The 13,926-nt window shown below is 39.5% G+C and overlaps 1 protein-coding gene across 2 annotated transcripts; it reads left to right on the top strand.

The window, feature by feature from the left end:
• Positions 1–34: 34 nt before the first annotated feature.
• LOC117289922 (protein moonraker-like) lies at positions 35–12,947 on the top strand. Of its 2 annotated transcripts, XM_033771120.1 has the most exons (16): positions 35–133; positions 1,299–2,147; positions 3,138–3,262; positions 3,637–3,699; positions 4,104–4,328; positions 4,760–4,931; positions 5,094–5,240; positions 5,944–6,158; positions 7,110–7,374; positions 7,813–7,970; positions 8,607–8,726; positions 9,124–9,207; positions 9,761–9,931; positions 10,801–10,937; positions 11,291–11,806; positions 12,348–12,947. In XM_033771120.1, the coding sequence occupies exons 2-16, from the start codon at positions 1,481–1,483 to the stop codon at positions 12,457–12,459; spliced, it is 3,177 nt and encodes a 1,058-aa protein (XP_033627011.1). In that variant the 5' UTR covers positions 35–133; positions 1,299–1,480; the 3' UTR covers positions 12,460–12,947. The 2 variants fall into 2 exon arrangements, with proteins under 2 accessions (XP_033627011.1, XP_033627012.1); XM_033771121.1 differs by lacking the exon at positions 4,104–4,328.
• Positions 12,948–13,926: the final 979 nt, after the last annotated feature.

Genomic DNA, 13,926 nt, shown 5'->3' with positions numbered 1-13,926 from the left:
CAAAGAATATTTGAGAGCGAAGATGCTGCTCACCGATTTATGTTCCGTGTGGAGAGAGTGCCGCGCAAATTAAATTCAATAAAAAGTAGCCTGAATTTGCTCATTTAGTCGTGATTAATTACCAACATGGGAGGTAAGTATAAACCACGACTATTCATGAAAAATATATTAATTAGAATGCCGGTACCACTTCAAAGGCAAACTCATCATGACCAATAAATAAAACTTCAATATGTTTTCATTTTGTTTTTACACTTTTTGAATTGTCTGTTTTACTTTAGTGTTTGTAAATGTAATGTAATCGTACATCTCATCGTGTTGTGTTGTAAACATTTGCTTGGTTATGCAGCCGTAACAAAATCTACAAAATTAGAATAGTTGTTGTATAACTATCTGACTATAACTGGTCATATTGGTAAGAAGCACTACTACGTACTACAGCTTTTTGTAAATGTAATGTATAACGAAACATAAAATTTATCTTGAAAGGTCAGGTTCTTCAAGGATCGTTGATAGAACGGGAAAAGTTTCCGTATGGCGCCACCACTTGTTCATTCAATATGAAATAATATAGTATCTAATTTACCTCAATGAGATATCCCTTTTTGTAAAAATGAGTAAAAAAGTGGTGGCGCCATACGGAAAGTTATCCCTTTTTGTCAGTCATCAGTGCAGTAGGCCTACGTGCAATTTAATGTGTGACATCGTTCCGCCGTTCCGTCGTTCCGCAATTGTTCCGCGTTTTACCAACGTCCCATGTAATGTAATGTATAACATTTTGAGAAACATTTCCTTTGAAATTGAAGTATTGGTTTTTTAGAAAGAGAGAGACATGAGAGAGGGATTCGACAAAAAATTCAAATTCTGAGTTGAGAAACTGTTCTACTTTACTTAAATTACTTACTTACACTTCAGCCGTGTAGATACTTAACACTAGAAGTTACAGGTATATTCATTGTACTTACTCCTTGAACTATGACCTAGGTCCGTTTTGCTATCGTCCCTTCAGACGATAGCGGAACAAACCTTTCATACAGGACTGTCTAGAATAGTTGCGATAACGTAACCCTCTTTGCCGTCGGGAGGAGGGTGAGTTATCGGTATTCATTGCAACTAGGACTAGATTCTACCATGTCTACATTGTATGTATGTACTTCAGATTTTAACAGGTCCTCTTCTAATCATGTAGAAATACAGTTTGCAACAGCTAACTTTATTTACTCACATTTAATTAAAAAGTCACTCGTTGCATAATGTTTATCTATAATAATTTATGTTGTCTTTTTTTGTTTTTTAAGTTAACAGGGTCTACAACTTCAAGATGACATAATGATAATGGAAACAACAGGATGGATGTCATCAGTAACTGTAAGATGAATAAGGCTTACAAAGAATAATCTGAAGACAGATCTGTCACGTCATTGGAAATAGGACGTTGGAAAAAAGTACCTTTTTTTCACAACCATTTCAAACTTCCACCATGCTTCACCACCAGAACCAGCTGCAGTTTAATCTTGACATGCCAAGCATGGCAGGCAACCTAGCAGCCCGCTACCACAACCCCGGACCCCTCGTCATCGAGAAACTAGGAGGCGGGGGAGCCAAGAAAAGTGGCACTGAAGAACGGATTGAGCCTTCCGTAAAATTTTCTTCCATCTCTGAGGATAGGCTGTCGATGGCCATTCGATTAGCACAGCATGACCTAAAGCACATGCTCAGCAAGAAACAAGCTCCGATTATAAATGAATCCCCACAACAAACCAACCAGGGGAGAAAGACTAAAACCAAGCGAAGCCCGTCTGGAAAGAGTCGTCGACAGCTAAAGAATACAAATGTGAGAGTTCAAGAACGATACAGAAATCCAAATGAATATCGGCGGACTGTCGAAACGCAGACCCCGACGAAAAAAACTAAGAAGAAACACGGAAGGGATGGCTCGTCACACTCGGCGAATACCTATGGACTTGTTTTGAAAGCGAAGATGGATCAACACGATGATGATAGAAGAGGAAGGCAAATCAGAGAGGAGTCTTCTCCAGGGAAAGATGTTGCACCGAGCCTTAACAGCCAACAAGCCACGGAAATCAGGAGACTGCGTTTGGAGCTGAGAACCTATATTAAGAAAGTGGAGGAACTTTCTATCAAAGGTAGATCTGAACTGACTAAAGAAACCATTTGGAAGTGTAGTTTGACAGAATGTGTTTTTCACATCTTTTTTCAAAAATAATGAAACACCTGAACAAAAATGCTATAAATGAATGCTTAAATAAATGTACTTCCTCTTTTTATGGTTCCTGGTTTCATTAGTTTTGTGCAATACTCAAATAACTGCATTGTTCTTTGTCTTTGTAGGACAAAAAGTATTGAGGTTAAAGGAAGAAAATGTTTGGCATCCTACCTTTTTGAAAGGAGCGAGGATGTGTGGTCTTTTCTGGTTAATCCACTTTTTATACCAAATTTGCTGCCAGGCACTTTTAATGAATTTTCTACAGATTTTATATATTTATATTTGATATGGTACTTGATGTGCTATTTTCAATTTTTTTTAATGTTTTTGTCCTTGTGCCCTTTTGTGCCTTTGTTGTTTTTATTGTCTGGATCGCCTTTAGATAGCGATTATTTTCGTTTTTTGGTTATCCGCAGGCTTGTTCTCTGTGTAGTCATATTTTTATTGCTTGTTCTGTGAATGTACTGTTTGCCTGGAAATAACAAATAAATAAATAAATAAATAAAACAAAAAAATACATACATAAATAAATAAATAAATGAATAAATAAATAAAAATGGAGCTTGAGTCCAATGTGTGGAACAAGGAACATGTAAGCAAATAATAATAGGGGGAAATTGAATAGCCCCTAAAATGTTTTTATTTGCAATTTTTTCTAGGTACTGATATAATATATACTGTTTATCGCCTGCTTACACCTGTTTTTTTTTTCAAAGTTTCTTTATCATCAAACTCTTTTCGTTTGGCTCTAATCAGAGCATTGAGAATATTTATCCAGATCCAGATAACTTATGGGGCTACAAACAACCATACTAAACTAAATTAATTAATAAACTAAACATGGCTCTACTTCATGTTCTGAAACATATTTATTGCAAATTGTCTTTTTTTCCCCTTGAATATTTCTCAGCATCACAGCAAAAGGCTGTCAACAAGAAGGATGAAGAAGATACAGAGGATGATCCAAGGAGAGCAGCCAGGGTCGCTGAGCAAGCCAGCCGTTCAGCAAGACTCCTCTACTCGCTTCAGCAACAGGTAACTGGTTAATGGTGGCTTCTTATACAGCGCTCATATCCGTTACTCAGTGACGCTCAAGGCGCTTCAACATTCAGTATTTTCTTGTAAGGTATTGTGGAGCTTGGAGTAAAATATGAGACCAATTTCTGTACACAGTACCATGTAATGGTTTGCAAGGTGCTGTGGCGCACTACGCAGCCAATCAGACCAGGAACACCGGTGCGAAACCCCTTCCCTTTTTGATAAGTGCACTGGGTTCCTTTTCGTGCATTACACAACACATGGGACCAACGGCTTCAAGCCATTTATCTTTTTGTTTTATTGTCATTTTACTGAATGTTTTCTTTTCTCTGTCTCTCTCTCTCTCACTCTCTTTGTTTTTTCTTAAATAGGTGAGAGAAATTCAAGAGGAACTGGATAAACTTGGACCCGGGAAAGTCCGTCACACAAAAAAGGTACAGTAAGAAAAGGAAGGAACAAAGCTTGAAAGAATCTTGAACGCTAAAGTTGGCGTCAACCCACGGGAAATATCACTTGCATTTATCTAAATCTATAGAAATCTTAGAATTCTCAACAGTTTGCTCAAATCAAATGGACCACACATTTCTTGAAGGCTTAACTTACTAATCTTATCAGAATTATGCAAAAACAAACTATTTAATTGCCTGACAATTCTGCCATAGCAGAGTCTTTGTCAAAGTCTAAATTTGTACTAATTACTGTAATATTTGTGCGGATAGGAAAGTTCCCAGCCAAAATGCAAAGGGAGTTGAAAGTCGGTGCATTCTCCTGTTAAATTTGAGATTTATACGATGGGGTTCACAAGATCTATTTTCATTTGACACTCACAACGTTACAGAGCCGAGCACTGAACCGTCTGGCAGCTGCCCACCGTGGAGCGGTCCGGGCCCTGCAATCCTTCCTCCACCATCTCCCTGCTGAGATTGACACCAGTAGCGGTCTGCCTCCCCATTACCAAGAGTTGGCCCTCCTCATCCGTCAGCTCTCGCTGTGCTGTTCACAGCTTGACGTGGAAGAGACAGGCGTTCCTGAAGGGGTTCTCAATATTTTGGAACAGGCCCAGGTTAGAATTGGCGGATAGGCCTATGGCTACGACCGTTGCTAGTATGTTGTATGCTCTGACGCTTTTGTTAATCCAGCCAGAGCTATGAGCCGTTTAAGACACAGCGTTTTAGAATGACTCCTTCATAGAACTTATGCATTGGCGTTAACCCTCTGTCATTGTTAGAGACAACAAAACTTTTATACAAATATTGGATGCATTTGAGGGTACTGTCATAGAGCAGTGATTGAAAGAGAACAGGTGATGGTGTGCGCCCCCCATTACAATCTGAGGATGATGCGGACACGGACGCAGGTCTTTGCCGATTGATGATGATGGTCATATAATATACTCAATCGGTGAAATCTGGGATTATTCTATTTCATGAGGCAAAGCCGACAAGAGAATGATATTTGAGTTCACCGCTGCCACTGGTTCTTTTTTTTGTGCAGGATTTCCAAGATGCCTTGGCTAAGCAGATCAGCACGTCACCAAGGCCGAAGTCTAAGCAAACACGCGAACCTTCTCCTGTACCAAGGAGACGACTAGCCTTTGAGGGTGACGCCGGGCCTCACAGTAAGCCCAGGCAAAGAGCTCAAGCTGTCAGGGTTCCAAAGGAATCAGGTATGAGTAAAGAGACTCCATTGAAAAGTGAGATCTTGAAAGAAATATCTAGAAAGTAATCTGAGAGATGCGAATCAAGCCATTTACTTTAACCCTTACTTTGATCAGCTCTAGTTAAGCCATTAATTCAAATTGTTCAACTTGTTGTTGTTTTTTATGAAGATCCAAGTCATCCCTACCCTTATCAAGGCAGAGTCCGAGAGACACCTGTGAGGGATCTACACAGTGACACACCCCGTGCCACACTCCATACCACGCCCAGTCTAAAAACAGTAGAGAGGTTGAGACAAACCATTGGAATCGGTAGAGGTGAGGCTTAAATGATGAATAATTGGAGACTCCCATCATTTGGGTTTGGGTACCTTTTTGTAGGACACAAAACGTAAACTTCCACAGATTAACATTAACTCACACGGTTTAAAGATAATAACGGTAGAAAGCTTCCTTTAAAATATTACTTGCTGAGATGCTGTAGTTTTTGAGAAATGAGTAAAACAGATTCTCAAAAATAATTTTTGTATCAGTGAGACAAAAATGATTTTAGCATGTACAACAGATTTACACGATTCTTCTGAAACATTGCTCTGTGAATTTCACTTTTTTTTTACTAAAACAAATTGCGTTAATGAAGCTGAAACTACTACTGGTAAATAATATTACATACGTCTTCTTTCACAGTTAGTAGGATTCACGTCTTGGCCAAAACCCTTTAATTTACGGCATTGGGTATCAAATCGCAAAAATCATATGACTTTTTTACATCCGGTCGCAACGGAACATCAATGTTTTCCTTTTTTTTCTTCTTCCAAAAATCCTTTTCTGGATAAAAATCCCAACTTCTTAATGTTGTGTGTAAGCACTGGATACTCAGACTTTTCCCAAGTTCTGTGAAAAAATCATTCTGAAAATTGTGATAAACAAATTACCATTGTTTTGGGAATTTGTTTTATGTAAACAAATTTTTATTAAAGCTTTATGGCGCAAACCCCCATTTTTTGTTTAATGTTCACAGCAACACCTGGTAGCCCAGAGAGGAATGCCGCACTGCGAGCAGGATTAGAGGCCCTCCTTAGGGCAGGGCAACCCAGCCAAGGGTCCCGCCCCTCCCAACCCTCATCAAGGGTGCTGCCCAACACCACTCAAGCTACCTCTAAACCTCGCAGGAAACTGCCTGCTAAGGGGCCACCACCCGCAACCAGAAGCCTCATTCTGCCTGCCAAATTAAAGGTCTGTATGCAATCCTTGTACTTCATCGTTGTGATACCAGCTTTGTCGAGTCCCTTGAGTGCAGTGTTAATAATACATGCTGAATCAAATATATACCGAAAGGTCTCCAGACTATTTGCTCTTTCCAGCAAATAGTTCCCTAAGTACAGTGATAGCAACCTTATTGCAACCATCATTTTACCATCATTGGAAAGATCCAATATTTCTCTTTGCAACCACTGTATACCTGGGTGTGTAGGGTGAACATAGGCCCTTTTCGAAACCACAGCTTCGGCGTTGGATTCGGCTTCAATCTTCGTCCTCTCGAGCCAAATCCAACGCAGAAGCCGTGGTTTCGAAAAGGGCCATAGACAAAACTACAGCTACATATCAAACTTGTTATTTGTGCTCAGGCTTGGAGTGTTTTTTTGTGTGTGTGTGATCTAAAGTCGCCTGTGTAATGAAAGAGGGTTTAAGTGCTGTTTGTGTAAAGTCTCCTGTGGTAAGGAAGAGAGGGTATGAGTACAGTTGACTTACATTGTCCACGGTATGGAAAGGGTTGAATTAGCACACAAAAAGCACATTTCAGTTAATGCCCGAAGCCCTCATGATGTCGAGTGAAGTATTTATTGAACTTTTGAAGTTAAATGAGTAGGGAGTCGTGGCCGACCGTATAAGAGCACCGAACTCAAGCACTTGTGATTCTGTTCAGCAAAACTACATGCTTCTCTCCAACCCAGGGTAAATGGGTACCTGTGAGGGCAGAGATGGTTCTTGTGATTGATTTAGCCAAGTAGCGCATATTTATTGCACAGGCTGTATACTCCCCAGGGAGCTGAGATGACTTAAGGAATGATTTAAGGCCCAGTGACCAGGGGTAATAATGTTGGAAGCGCCTTGAGACGCCCTTCGGGTGTGAAAAGCGCTATATAAAAAACTGGTTTTTATTATTATAATTATTATTTTTGGCAGGCTGACAGAGAGAGACTACAGCGAGTCAGAGCCACGTCACGTGACGCCCACTTCACCCAGGAGACAGTCGCCTCTAAACTTAAACATCGAGAGCCAGTCATCATCAGCAGCGCCGTCGGCCAGGACCAAGGGTCCGACAAGCCCACGGATGAGACTAGGGCTAAGCCTGTCTGGACCCCACCAGGGTCACCGAGGAGCTTCCACAAGGCATCGCCGAGACCTCCTGCCACTGTTGTGTCTTCTGATGATGAAGGGTTGATCAAAGGTATCGTATTCCTAGTGTGGTCAACCTAACACATATGTGATGCGATCAAAAATGACATGGGTCGATGAACGACTCTTTATGCTTGATTCAAGCAAAATGAGTCATTGGTAGACCCATGATGTTTGTCAGTTTTTTATACATGAGAAAAAAACATTATCTATGCTTTAATACTATTAAAAACCTCATGTTGATACCACCTTTGGTCCAAAAGTTGTGAAAGTAGAAACACCAAGAGACGTGAGAGAATGAAACTGAGATTAAGGGGCTTAAAGTTGAGCTGTTAATTGAAAATACATCCACATATTTTATTTTGAACCAACACTAACCCAAAGAGATTTACACATGGTGCTACCGCAGACCTCACCTCATCATTAAACTCTCTGAACGCTTTGAAATCTAAACATGTCTCTTTTTTTTTCTCTCTTTTTTTCACATCAGACAGAGAGCGTTCCGCAAGGCGGAGGAAGGTCATCTTCAACTTGGAAGAAGACGATCCAGACAAGACGGATGCAGGAAGATCCAGGGGATTTGGTTCTGAACTCATGCAGAGGGAGACGGCCAGACAGGCGTGGCTGGATAGAGAAGCTGCTGAACAGGTATCCATTTAAGATTGTTATTACTTAAAAAGGTGTCAGGTGTCACTTTGTACCTTTACCACTTCGAATTTAAACACTTTGTAGATTTTGCAAGGTAGGAAGTGACTTTGGACACTACGTACCATGGACACTTCGTACCTTCTTACAAGACACTTCGTACCTTCTAACAAGACACTTCATACTTTCTTACAAGACGCTTTGTACCTTCTTACAAGACACTTCGTACCTTCTTACGAGACACTTCATACCTTCTTACAAGACACTTCATACCTTCTTACAAGGCACTTTGTACCTTCTTAAATTACAAGACACTTCATACCTTCTTACAAAACACTTCGTACCTTCTGACAAGACACTTCATACCTTCTTACAATGCACTTCGTCCCTTCTTACAAAACACGTCATACCTTCTTACAAGATACTTCATACCTTCTTACAAGGCACTTTGTACCTTCTTCGTTCCTCGTACTAAATCAGCCATCACTACCACCACTACGAAGCTGAAACTGCTAGTGATGTGCTTTATCTTGATTCAAAGAGAGTAAACCAACACTACCATTACCGTGCCTTATTCGAGATTCAAAGTGAAACAGAAGCAATTGAACAATGTTAATGTGTTACTTTCTTTCTCTTCAGAGGAAGCAGTTGGACATTGGACGTTCTTCCGATGGCTACCCACCAGTGCCTCATCAATGGCTCCAAGAGGCTGAGAAAGCCATCCATGAACGCCTCCAACCCATTATTGATAAGGCAGAGGTATTATTATTTTGTAGCGTTATTTACTTCTGATAGTAATCCTCAAAAGAAAGGATTTTTACGTTTGTAAATGATTAAAATAATTTTCGTCTCATGAGACAAAAATTATTTTTCAGGGAAGCTTATTCAGGGAAGCTTTCTACTATCATTATCTTCAAACTGTGTAAGTTTTGTGTAAATCTGTGGACATTGTGTTTTTTGTCCTACAAAAGTTACATAGACCCTTTAAACAACGTAGTCGTAAAACCCCTATTGAAATTTGTTTCCAAATTACCTTAATGGTTAAACGGAGGCGATTAAGTTCGCTTTTCTGAGAGTCTCTGGCTTCACAAACAACAAAAAAACTAAATTAATTAGTTTAACTTAACTCCCTCATCCATTCTGTGCTTGTTACCAGGCTGTGACCAAGGAGCAGCAGCTTCAGCAGTATTCAACAAGGCAGTCATTACATCATCAACTATCACAACGGGCTATGCAAGCTGTAAGTTGAGCAACTGTGAACAAGTTTGTGTGCTGACCTTTTGTTTGGTTGCGATTTTAATCACGCGCTCATGGTCTGTTTTTCACTCAAAACGTCTAGTTGATTGACTGTTCAAATAAATAATTCAAAATCAAGTAATTATTTGAACAAAACTACCCATTTATCATTAAGCTGCTCATTATTTGTTAAATGTCAACTGTGATATCCAAGCTTTGCAAAACTTGCTCTGGTTCACCTTTCCATCTTCTTCAAACAGTGTCGTAAACCCACAAGTTTAAGAAACAGCGCTCATGGGCCACGTCAACTTCATTCATTCACTCCAAACATGTCACAAATTCATTAACTTTTATTCATTTGGTGTAAATTTTAAAATTATACTGATTTAACTTGCCCGAACATTAAATGAAGAACAAATCTTGGAGTGAAAACGCAAACTGTTCTTGCACCAGATCACACACAGTTATTGTTTGCTTTTGGGATAGAAATCCATCTCCCGAATGTACAAATTAAACTCAAATAGGTTGATTCACATAGATTTATCTTGATTTTTTAGACAAGCGACAACGCAGACCTTCTTAGCGACCTCCTACTTGAAGACATCTTAGCAGACACAGCCCTGGAGTTCCATCGTATCGATAGCAATGAGTGTCTGGAGCGGCAGGCTCGGCAACTCCAAGATGCTCCGACTGTGGAAGGAATACTACACTCTCTGGACAACATGGAGGTACGCAGACTTTAATAAGTAATTGACTGACCATTATCAATCTGAAAGCTTCATGTTACAAACTTGATACCACCATGTACCAAATTTCCTGCATGATAATTCCTTCTGAAGTACCACCAAAATAATTCTTTATTCTTTTTTTGATCATGCCTGTGATTTGTAACACCACAGGTTTTTGACATACATCACATTGCGTGTCAAGGCTGATCAGTTTAGTTCACAGATCCCAAGCTATGTTGTTGTCAGCAGCAGAGTATGGGTTCAGTACACAGTGATGACATGTATGTCCTTGAGCGAGGCACTTAACGTGTAGCCCTCACACATTGAAGTGGCTGTCTATCCCATGGTCTTGTGATGTAAGGCGATCTCTCATAAAATATACAGACATGATATTCCTCCAACTTACTAATTTCAGATTTTTTTTTTGCCCTTGGGAAAAAATCTGTAATACTGTGGTTGAATAACCTGAACAAATTCTATTCAATCCTATAGATGATGTGACCTATGTTTACATTCAAACCGCCCTCTGTTGACAAAACATTGTATACGTCATGTTTCGCCGGGCGATAAGATTCGTAGTCATGGTAAGATTTCATACACTTTCTAGCTGGCTGCCAAAACACAAAGGTTTTGCCCGGCGGTATGTGCGCGAATCATGTTATGGTTTTCGAGTGACGTCAGAGGTCACATCGTCTTTACCATAATATTTACTTGTAGGTCAGCCCGTGTATTATATACACTTTTCCTACTTTTTTCCAAAGACCAAATATCATTCCTGAATATAAAGAATATAAAAAATATAAAAAACCTCTTCACATTTATGTCCTCACACATCCATTTTTTTGTTCACCTGTTGTTTTTAATGGCAGCTTGTAGAAGATGAAATCAGGAGAAGATGGAAGCGGGTAGAATACATCGACCAGGGGGAGCTTCAGGGAGACTCCATCCAACAGAAGGAGGCCAGATGGATGCTGGGTACTCCACTAGATGGGGACTTCCTTGAAAGGTGCAAAATACATTATGAATGACAGTGTGTTGACTTTAAAATTTGAACAAAATTGTAATTTGAAAAATTGTAACTCGATTATGTGTGTATCTCTTGTGTTCTTATATTTCTGTTTTGCATGGTATTGTTGTATACATGGTAACTTGACATAACTTTAATAGGATTTTAATTTGTGCATGGTGTATAATCGGGTGAGGTTTGCAGTAGGGCCATGTGTAAGTCTCTTTTGTGTGGTGTTGGTTCTGAGCAGAACCGGTGGTTGATAACTCAACATTTTGATTATTTTTAGTTACTTATTCAGTTTCCCAGATGCCGTCCCTACATACATTTTTATTTTTTAATTATTTATTCAGCTTTCCAGATGCTGTCCCTACCTCCCACACCTCCATGCAGTTCACAAACTCTCACATACCCACGGGTTCTCATCATTCCGCTGCCAGTGTCTCCTCAAACGAGCCTCAAGAAGTTGTCCGACGCCCAACACAAAGAGAAACCTTCTTGGACTATACCTCAAGAAGCGAAGACGACTCCGATATGGATGCTCAGCATCCACCCCAGGGTGATGACAGTAAAACAAATTCTGAAATAAAACACTTGGACCCTTCTAACCATTCCAAGATCCTACAGAGTCTGCTTGGTACCCGACCACAACCTGCAGCTGAACCACAGTACACTGGTCACCACTCCGTACCGACCAGACACGAGAGGGGCACCAGACCTGCTATGCTGGACAGGCCACGGTTTCCTCTCTTCATTCCGAGCGATATGATGAATCGCATCAAGGACAGTAGAGGGCGCTTTGAGCATCATCTGAAAAGCACGTCGCACTGGTCGTATGGTACCTTTGACCCATGGAAGTTAGTCGAAGAGTGAGTAAAATCTTTGTTTGTTACCCAGTACATCTTGTATTTGTATTCTGTTGTGTTTTTCTCTAGATCACTTAGGGACATACTATTTACTCTGTGTTACGTGCTATGCAAGAATGGTTAATTACTTATTATTATTATTACAAAACAAGAGACCCAGTGACACTGATAATTTATTATTTTTTTACTTTTTTATTGCACAACTTCAGAATACAACTTGGTGCAAAACAGAAACCCCGAACAAAACGAGTGATCACATATCGGAATAGAACCAAGAAACAGGCCGTGTCCGAATTGGCGGCTGCAACTACAGCTACGGCTACGGCTTGGACTGTTGCTATGTGTGTTACTAGGGATGTCCTATACTTCAACGCACAGTGATGAGGAAATCTAACCATAGCCGTAGCAGTAGCCGTTAATTCAGATGCTTCCACAAAGACAACAAATAATCAGAGTCACCATCGCCGTTTGTCTCGTATTATTTTTGCCTTTTATAGACAGCAAAGTATCAAATCATTTTTCTTATCCTTCTTCTTCCTGACAGAGTTGCCGATGAAATTGTGTCCGAGATCATAAAAGACGTTTCCGGTGAAGTCAGTGAGGTCATGGGTCATTGTGTGGATGACCTCTACAAGGCTGAGTTCAATATGACCTGACTTGACCTTACCTGATGTTACCCCATGCAATCAACATAGGCCCTTTTCGAATCCACGGCTTTGGCTTGGGATTTGACTACAGGCTCTGTTCTCTCGTCTAAAGACCTGAGCACATACGCAAAGCACAAGCAAATGTCAAAACAACCACAAGGCCTAGCTAGCCTGAACCTGGAGCCCAAGCAAAGGTTTTCGAAAAGGGCCATTGGTTGAAGATGTTGCTTTACTGGGGAAAATACTTGATTGTTTAGACAGTCCAGTGCAGTGGCAATAACGTTAGGATGATGTACTTAAACAAAAAATTATATATGGCATGTGGTATCCTCATTTGTTGAAACCAAATTTGAAATAGGTGCTTGTTCGGTTTGCATTTGAAATATAAATTTAAATAATATTGCTTTGCCTTTTATATGCACTTATGTTAAATACACTGGACACTTTTGGTAATTGTCAAAAAAGACCAGTCTTCTCACTTGGTGTATCTCAGCATATACATTAAATAACAAACCTGTGAAAATTTAAGCTCAATTGGTCGTCGAAGTTGCGAGATACTACTGAAAGAAAAAAACACCCTTGTCACACAAATGGGTGTGCTTTCAGATGAATTAGATTTTGAGGTCCTGAAATCAAGCATCTGAAAGCACACAACTTCGTACGACGAGGGTGTTTTTTCTTCCATTATTATCTCGCAACTTCGACGACCAATTGAGTTCAAATTTACACAGGTTTGTTATTTTGTGCATATGTTGAGACACACCAATGGAGATGACTGGTCTTTGCTAATTAAAAAAAGTGTCCAGTGTCTTTAAGTCTGAAGTACACATTTGTTAAAATGTGTTATTAGTTGATTTTTTTATATTTTTTCAAAAACAAAAGATACACAAAACGTATTCAAATTTTCAGTTGGTTTGAAAGTTGGTTTCAATATTTCATCTTCTTTTTAGAAATACCACATTCCATGTTCAGGATGTTTGCTGTTTTCATCTTATTTCCGAATAAAATAAGTTGTTACAATAGAGCACTTTATCTACATGCGTCTCAAAGTGCTTATAATGCTTTAACCTTTAGAGACCGTAGTGGCCGCAAGCGGCTTATACCCAAAATGCCTATAGGTGTGAAATTCTTTTTCTCTTTTTGTTTTTCACCTTTTCCAGCCTTCTTTTAAGTTTTAATATACTTTGGATATTCTCAGGCCATTTGAGACCAAATTTTGTGGTATTTATTTTCAAGATGTTTTAAAATTTTTATTTATAATAAATTCAAAAAAACTTACATACAAAATGAAAACTGTTATGGTTTATTTGTAGTTGAAAAGCAATTAAACTCTTTCTGTTTTTATTGATTGTAACATTGCTTGATGGATCGATGATGTTTTGAGTGTGTTTGATTCAGTGGTTTGTCTTCAATTTTCAATCTTTAATCTTAAGGCCGAGTCACACTGCAGCAATAACGAAAACGATAACAATCACG

Source organism: Asterias rubens, chromosome 5 (genome assembly GCF_902459465.1).
Source record: "Asterias rubens chromosome 5, eAstRub1.3, whole genome shotgun sequence".
NCBI classification, from domain to species: Eukaryota; Metazoa; Echinodermata; class Asteroidea; order Forcipulatida; family Asteriidae; genus Asterias; species Asterias rubens.
This window is presented reverse-complemented; position numbering and strand designations above follow the sequence as displayed.

What these genes read in the sequence shown, in the direction of transcription:
- LOC117289922 (XM_033771120.1), top strand. Translation starts at nt 1,481, where the DNA reads ATGCTTCACCACCAGAACCAGCTGCAGTTTAATCTTGACATGCCAAGC. An exon ending in TCTACTCGCTTCAGCAACAG is followed by an intron (nt 3,263 to 3,636) that starts GTAACTGGTTAA and finishes TTTCTTAAATAG; the next exon opens with GTGAGAGAAATTCAAGAGGA. An exon ending in CACAACGGGCTATGCAAGCT is followed by an intron (nt 9,208 to 9,760) that starts GTAAGTTGAGCA and finishes TTGATTTTTTAG; the next exon opens with ACAAGCGACAACGCAGACCT.